The sequence below is a fragment of the Aspergillus homomorphus genome (genome assembly GCF_003184865.1).
Source record: "Aspergillus homomorphus CBS 101889 unplaced genomic scaffold BO97scaffold_75, whole genome shotgun sequence".
Lineage (NCBI taxonomy): Eukaryota > Fungi > Ascomycota > Eurotiomycetes > Eurotiales > Aspergillaceae > Aspergillus > Aspergillus homomorphus.
In genome coordinates, this window is record NW_020291961.1 from 96,565 (window position 1) to 104,938 (window position 8,374).

An 8,374-nucleotide genomic window follows, 5' to 3' on the forward strand; every position below is an offset into this window, starting at 1 on the left:
GACAAGTGACTGGCACGGGGTGGCCTCAGGCAAAAAGGCCAGCTGGAAGCTTAGTGATTATCAGCACCGAAAAGTAAACCTGGAGTAATCTTCTTATCAGTCAGTCAGTCAGTCGTCGTCACTTGCTACCAGACTATTCCATAACTCCAGCTCACCCATTTCACCCTCCCCACCGCTGGTTCCAGTTCCATTCCTTGACTATCTGCACCTCGGTCGCTTCCACTTGAGACAGAAAGACCTGCCAATTCTTTGAGCATCTGCTACCTAATAATTCCAACACAATGGCCGCCATCTGGGGTAACGGTGGGCAGGCTGGCCAGTTCCCGCTTGAACAATGGTTCTATGAGATGCCTCCCGTGACGCGGTGGTGGACAGCTGCCACGGTAGCCACATCGGTCTTGGTCCAGTGCCATGTCCTCACGCCGTTCCAGCTATTTTACAGCTTTCGCGCTGTATATGTGAAATCTCAGGTACGTTGCGCACTGTCCTGTGAATGCTGAGCGCGCCGCCTTCAATGACGATCACCAAAGCTGACCGTGGCGGAACAGTACTGGCGCCTGTTGACCACCTTCCTCTACTTCGGGCCATTAAATCTCGACTTGCTGTTCCATGTCTTCTTCCTGCAGCGATACTCGCGCCTTCTCGAAGAGTCTTCGGGTCGATCCCCGGCTCATTTCTCGTGGCTGCTGTTCTACGCCATGGCCTCCCTGCTTTTGCTTTCGCCCTTCCTCTCGCTGCCGTTCCTGGGCACTGCGCTCTCATCCAGCTTGGTCTACATCTGGAGCCGTCGTAACCCCGACACTCGCCTAAGCTTTCTCGGGATGCTGGTGTTCTCGGCGCCGTATCTGCCCTGGGTGCTGATGGCCTTCAGCCTGGTCGTCCACGGCATCGTGCCCAAGGATGAGATCTGCGGTGTCGTGGTGGGACATGTCTGGTACTTCTTTAATGATGTCTACCCGTCCCTGCACGGCGGTCATCGGCCTCTTGATCCTCCCTCTTGGTGGGTCCGTCTTTTCGAGCCTGCCGCTGGGGAAGGAAATCCCGCCGAGATTCGCTGAGCGATGGTCCGATCCTGAGTCTCGTCAGTGTATAAGGCTCGCAAGGCTGTGTTCCAGGGCTGCCTGTTCCTAACGGCGCGCACGAGCCTCTTCCCGACCAGGGTTTCTCGATTTTAAAGGATTGCGGTGCGCGGAGACGTATGGAGTCTGAACGGGGCAGAATAAAAAGCGACGCTTGGGACTATGGCAGCATCTCTGATTGTTATTTCGCCCAGTGAATTGTAGGTCATTTGACTTGGTAACGTGATGGGGTGCAAGGGCTGTTTGTTGCGCCACCATCGGTTCCCCTGTCAGTTAGCTGGATAGGCGGTGCAGCCTGTCGCATCATCGGAACAGCGCACGCGGATGCATAGATCGGATCCATTCGCCAACAAGTCGAGAAGAAGGTTGGGACTATTTGTGGGGAGGCTTGGAAGGAGTAGTAGGTACTGCAGTGCTCAGGAGAATTTGTCTGGTGGACTTTGTTTCTTTTCATGGTTGAGATTTGAGATCTTTAGCGAGATACATTGGATATACCCCTTGCTGTAAGGCGAACATTGATCATGTCGTGCTTTATACGAGAGGAAGAGATGCAATAGTTCTGTTAAATTAATGCGAAGACGGGGGGAGATCTTCGCAATCATGCGCCAACAGGAGCCTTCTTAACCATGCTGGAACGGGGTTCCACTGAGGAGGGGCTCAGCAGCAGATGCCTACTTGCTGCATGTCATGGAAAGAGAACGGCCTGCCCACGTGTACTGTAGATCAAATGCTGGAGTAAACTCTCCGCATGACCAGGAGCCCGAGCGAAAAGGTTCGACCACCGATATGGCAAGGTAGTCAGTCAGTCAGTCCTGAGTCAGTTGACTGTGAACGCGCGCTTGGATCCCTTTATCGCAACACTCTCAACAATTCACCGCAATGTTCTTTTTCGAGGTTGCCCGGGATCCAGAATAGATATTAGCCTTGCTTGGCTCACGTAACGATCATCAGCGGCTGGTGTTGATCGCCAGCTCATATTGGTTCACCCGTCACTATAACAACGAAATCACAGCGGGGGGGGACCTGTGTTTCCCACGTCGACGACCGGGATTAGACACGGCCATTGTGAGGTTATGCATCATGCTACCATTCTGGTAAGAGGGAAGGTATGCACTCTACTGACCATCACTTGCTAGCCACGGTATCTTCTAGGCCGATTAGCGGCGCCAGCTCGACCAGTCATTGTCAAGTCAACTGGCACTTGGTATACGTGAGTACTACATGATATGTAAAGCTCATCCCAAATCAAGAGAAAGTTATCGAGATCAGGAGGCTTGTTGGGGAATTGAGCTACCGGGTGCAAGGTACTGATCGTCATTTGGAACGAGGTGCGAAGGTGCAAGGGGGGCCCTCTGTGAAGGGGGATTTTCTGGTAGTTGTATGCGTGTGCAGCACACTGCAGTGAACACAAAGACAAGGAAGGAGGTGTTTCATTTCTGATGCATATGAGCCACAGGTTTCAGGCTTCGGACCAGGCCTGGATCATGTCCAAGACTCCCCAGTCCCAAGTCAATATTCGTACCTTGGCTGGATACGAGGACGTGGGCAGAACTGGTCGGGGCAGATACAGGCAATGACCGACCGGAGAAGATGTCCTTGGAAGTGGAAGACACTCAGTAAAAAAAAGCTGAAACAGCCTCCCGGTAATAGCTCAGCATCCACCACGGCACCATCTAGCTGACCACGCGTCTGACAGTGCAGCCAGCCAGTGGTGAGCGAGGATCTGGCACAGAGCATGGAACCTTGACAAGCCGTGGGTCGCCGTGGACCATTGAAGGAAGAGCGGGCCTCGAATCTCTTCTAGTCCTCCGGTCTGGCTTCCAAGTTCGCTCTTCCATCTTCCACAATTGTTTTGTCGAGGGGCGAGGAGGAGCCGAGGTTGGGTCAAATCTGGGGGAGAACTTTTTCCTTCCTCGATTGAATATAACCCCTCCAGTGGCAAAGAAGCAGGGGAATTTTGGGGGGTCAATCAAGCTATGCATGCGAGATTGGATGCGAGGTTAAAACACAGATACCGCCATGGCTTGTTTACAATGGCATGGGTTCGATCTGGCCGTCCATTTTGTTGCCGTAGAAGCGTGTCTAGTTCGACAAGACTAATCAGTCAATATGATAACTATTCCAGTCTGTCAAATCGCATGTGTTTGTGGAGCCCGAGGAAGTTCACTAGTGTGAGTCCACCCATTCCAGAAACCCAGCGTGTCGGTCGGCGAGACGGCGGGAAACTTCCCCGAATTACCGGGACGGCGATTCAGGCATCGGTCGTACTCGTAAAGGCATACCCGTGCGGTGCGAACTGGAGCCTGCTGGTCAATCTTGGGACGCTGAGGCTTGTGACCAAAGGGTCCTACGCCTTCCATGGCAACTCATCGCACACCAAATCTTATTCCCAGCCGTGACGACAACAATCATGGCACATATCGTGGCTGGGGGACCCGGAACTCATGGAGGAGCACCAGCACTTTTGTGGCAAGCCACCGTTGACCTCCCTTCCGCTGTAAAGGCTTCGATGATGAAATTTGCCGGTGGCTTTTTCTTTCTGCCTAGATGCAACCTCTTGTTGTTCACCTATCAGTACCCCGCTTCTGTCGCGATTCCTGTCGTGATTCCTTCTTGAGGTCAAAGTTATGCATCGTCATTGGCGAGGAATTCCGCGGCACTACAATATGCCACAAGAAATAGTGGTCCAACAATGATGTAGTGATATGGGAGTTGCAGATTCACTTCACGATTAGAGAATAGCCCTTCCGTGCCAAGTGTCTCATTATCAGTGAAGTACTTGTGGCACACCGACAGAGGTTCAAGTGTATCTAGATACGTAGTAGATCAGTATGTGTCGAATACCAGGCTCTGGGCCTGCATGGACGGATATCAGAAGCTGGCCAATCGCATTGAAGAGGGCAAACATGGTTCTCCTGCTTCTTATGCACCTGTGTTTTACCTCTGTTCCAAACTTAGAATCTTGGAAGCATGCTCCGGGGCAATGAGAATTGGGATCATCAGCATCCCTGCATGCTGGCCTGACACACGCAGCTTTTTACTGAATCTGCCAAGCAAGGAATTGTAAAGGTGTTAAGAACTCGAGACAGGCTTGAGATCTTAGTCAGTGGCAAATACACGACTTTGGTGAGAATGAGCAGAATTTACGGAGAAAATGAGATAGATCCGTCAAAACTAAGTAGACTAACTAGCTACTGTCAATGGTGAATAGAGGGCAAGCCATTTCGCGTGGATTAGGGTTCTACTCAACTAACTTATTGCTCTTTCGAACTGTCCGGCTGCAGGTACAAGGTTATAGACATCATATCATTGGACTTTTTCGTCCCCAACAATTCAACCATCCACGCCCGAGCAGGGGATGTGACAGTCTCCCGCTAACCATGAATTTACGAGAAATCACCAGACACCTGATGTCAACGTCCCAGAAACACATGTCTTCGCTTCAATATCATAGGCAATTTCCAAATCTTTTTTTTCGATGTGAGTCTTTGGAAGCTTTCGAGGTCCGCGTAATCATCATCCCTCAATGGGTTCAGCGTGGAGATGGGGGGTGGGAGGAGCCACAACCAAGACTATTATTCCTTCGAAGTCTCCCGGGGGGCGCGGTGCCAGGACGGGATATCATTTGACCGAGCCGTGATGATGGCTGTGCTCCTGGGGCCCATCTCCGCGGCACCAATAAGAAAGTGGGTTTCTGGCACCATTGGAAATGATTAGCGCTCCCTCTAACGTTTTTAACGAGCTGTTGAGGAAAGTGGGAGATAAGACGATCGAGTTTCCTGCATAGCCACCAGCCAAGTGGCAAGGCGAAAGGTCCGCCTCAAGGATGGAGTTGACCACTTCTACTTCGTAATGTTTCCAGGAGATGTCATTCGGAGACAGCCACCAAATGCTCGTAGGGAGTGCACACCGCAGCACAGCAGTACAACACCACAGTAGTTACCGCAACACGGCGTTCAGCATTGCCCCGAGGAGCCACTCGACCAGACAAACTTCCCACTAAACGAGTACGGTTCCTAGTCTAAGGTCGCCTCTCAAGTCTAACCCGGTCCAGGGGAGAAAATGACTGAAAATGACTTAGTGACGGAGGCTTAGCATTGGCATCAACCTAAACCTTTCCCCAAACAACAGGCGGTGGAAGAATCCACTTTTGTATGTTTTCTCCTCACCCCACTGTGCTGGTGGACTCCGCTGTTGTCTGCTTTAGTCTAACCCAACGCTGTTTTCCCACCCCTGGCCTTCTCTCCTCCCTCCTCTCCCCTCTCTCTTCCCCCCCAGTAACCATGGGCCGTTGTTGACGCTTCGCGCGCTCCAGCTCCCTCTCCGATCTCCGTCCTCTCATCTTCCTTCCCTCTTTATCTAGTGTGAATTTTGTCTTTGCCCGCCACTCCCTCGCTCTCTACCTTAATTGCTACTAGTTGATGCCGGCTGCTTTGTTGCTAAGGCATCGTTCGTTCCTTTGGCTCCCCTCTTGTCTGCCTATCAAATTGTTCAATTTGTCTTCTTTTTGTCCCAATTCGAGGGACCAGTAAATTACGCACTCCTTTCCCATTATTTGTCCACCTCGTCTAAATCCCCTTCTCCCCAATTCCTATTCCATTAATTCCTTAGGATCCTTTTCTTGCCTCCTCTTTTCGTCCATTTTTCCTAAATAAATCCCACCCCACGCTCCCCCAATCCCAGCGTCCTCACTGGGGCTTGGTTCACTACGGGACCTACCTAATAATACTACTACTACTCCATCCTAAATCCTCTCTATCCCTCCCCGTGCTCACATTTTCTCTACCCTTTCTTCATACGCCAGTCCTTTCCTTGATTAGTTACCTGTGCGAGCTTTCCAGGTTGTTTCATCCTTTGGCCATCAAGCTGGTCCGTCTCCATTCAGGGTAACTCAAAGAGGAAAAGGGGGGAAACAGTTACCAGAAGTTCTACGGCCGTCATATCTTAATTCGGCCTCTTTTCGACTCAACAATATCCATTGCGATTGCTCGACCTGGCTTTCGACGTCTATGCTGCCTGGTTCTCGAGGAGAATAAAGTTCTTGTCTCTTGACTGCACTGCGCCTTTTCTCCTCCGCCGCCGTGCCTTGCTGTGGGGGAATATAGTTGTGTTATAATCCGGGTTTATTGTTCTCGCGCGCCCTTTCGCTCCTTCCCGCCAGGTTCAACACGAAGCTACGACATCTAGACTTGCACCAATTGGTCCCGCCATTCTTGCATCGGTTCTCGCTTTCGACAATTATTCCAATTCTTTGTTGAGCAGGCGTCCTTCGGACTCTCTGCTCCGTCTTTCATCATGCGACGCGGTGTCTTGATCTTCCTCCTCGTCAACCTTCTCATAGTCACCTTCCTGGTGCGCAGCGTCTTTACGCTCCTGTCGCTGCTCGTGGAAGATGCTTCCGCCGACGCCATCCATCGCGCCGAGCTTCCCTCGCCGAATTCCAGCCTGATTGAACAACGGCCACAAATCATTCCCAAAATCATCCACCAAACTTATAAGAACGAGACCATTCCTGAGGTGTGGAAGGAGGCCCAGCAGAGTTGTATTGACTTGCACCCTGACTACGAGTATATCGTATGTGTTCTGCTACCTGTTCAGCATTTGAACTCGAGACTGACTTATTGCTCTAATCAGCTTTGGACGAACGAGAAGTCGCGCGATTTTATCGCCAACGAGTATCCCTGGTTCCTCGAGACGTTCGATGGCTACAAGTACCCAATCCAGCGAGCAGATTCGATTAGATACTTTGTTCTGGCTCACTATGGTGGCACTTACATCGATCTTGACGATGTGCGTATACATGCTTGACTTGGTGCCGAGGACCATGTTACTGACTGCTACTCAGGGATGCAACCGTCGCCTAGATCCTCTCCTCGCATACCCTGCTTGGGTGCGCCGCACTGTACCTACCGGTATCTCCAACGATGCTATGGGATCCGTCCCTCAGCACCCCTTCTTCCTGCGCGTGATTGAGCTTTTGCAGTCGTATGACCGCCATTGGCTTCTGCCTTATATCACTGTCATGTACTCCACCGGTCCGCTCTTCCTCTCGGTGATCTGGAAAGAATACATGCAAACCTTCCCGAGCGAATCGGCACGTGTGCGCATTCTGATGCAGGATGAATACAACAAGCACTCGTGGAGTTTCTTCACTCACCACGTGGGTAACAGCTGGCACGGCAAGGATGCCCGCCTGATCTTCTGGATGGGTCAGCACTGGATCTTCCTCACTGTCTGCGGGTTCCTTCTGGCGACCGTGGTCGGATTCTCTCTCTGGTGGCTGTATGTTCGGGTTATGGTACTTGGTTCAAAATACCGCTACCGCTATGCAAAGATCCCATCGTTCGTGACTGGATCTCGGTTACCTTCCCCGACGAGGATGTCGCGCCGCATGATGCCTACCCTTCTTCGCCGTGTCAGCTTCAAGGAAGATGAAGAAGCAAACGGTGTCACGGAAACTTCCTATGAACTCTATAGTCGCCGGGACTAAGCTGTTCAATTTACGACCCGTACCATTTCAGTCCTTTTCCGCGTTGAGGCATGATGACTCCCTACTTTTCCCGCTACCAATTTTAATGTCTCCCGCGTACTTGGGAGGTTTGTCCAATTTCTGAAGTGCATGTACGGAGTTTGGGGGTCATGGGGTTTGACCGAGATGCTTCTCAAGCACGGGGTTCCTTGTACATGTTTTGGTAAGATACTTTGATCTATGCGCGGGCGACCCGCGAGGCAGCGCTCGGGCGTGGTATCTGGCTTTTCTTTCTTGGATGTCTTACACTTTTTGCCTTCGCTTCTTCACTGTCTGTTTACACCTTACACCTTTTACTCTTTCTTTTCCCCCCTCTTTCTACCCTACCTACCTACACATAGACTTGCGATTGATTTTGGGTAGACGAATGTCGTCGGATTTCCAGTCACAAATGCCTGGTGCTGCTGGAATTGTCGAATGAAATTGATGTGGTGGGTTGTCTGTCCGCCTTGATATGAAGATCAGCAGAGTCATCGTCGTAGACCTAAGCCAATCAGTTGTTGTATACGAGCTTTGCGACCAGTCACGGGCGGGTGAAACGCTCAGCCATGAGGAGGATCCAATGAGTGTGGCGGAGGGCCGAACAAGCACTACCAACTCGAGGCTATTTATGGTCGGGCGTTTCACGGGATCTCACTTCCCCCAGGTTCGACTCCAATCAGGACGAGAATTCAATCGTCGAAAGAATAGGATGACACACAGCCTCGAAGGATATTGGGCTGAAGCGATCTTCAGGGCCTGGTTGGCAACTTGGCGGGCTCTGGGG

The 8,374-nt window shown here is 51.4% G+C and overlaps 2 protein-coding genes across 2 annotated transcripts; both read left to right on the plus strand.

The window, feature by feature from the left end:
- Nucleotides 1–11: 11 nt before the first annotated feature.
- derA (putative ER-associated proteolytic system protein Der1) lies at nt 12–1,171 on the plus strand. The gene is made up of 2 exons (XM_025690963.1): nt 12–470; nt 549–1,171. Exons 1-2 carry the CDS (start codon nt 282–284, stop codon nt 1,056–1,058), a joined length of 699 nt encoding a protein of 232 aa, XP_025546241.1. The 5' UTR covers nt 12–281; the 3' UTR covers nt 1,059–1,171.
- Nucleotides 1,172–6,374: 5,203 nt separating this feature from the next.
- BO97DRAFT_357338 (glycosyltransferase family 32 protein) lies at nt 6,375–7,569 on the plus strand (the record flags this gene model as incomplete). The annotated part of the gene is made up of 3 exons (XM_025692201.1): nt 6,375–6,653; nt 6,714–6,869; nt 6,925–7,569. The coding sequence occupies 3 exons, from the start codon at nt 6,375–6,377 to the stop codon at nt 7,567–7,569; spliced, it is 1,080 nt and encodes a 359-aa protein (XP_025546242.1).
- Between the last annotated feature and the right edge of the window lie 805 nt (nt 7,570–8,374).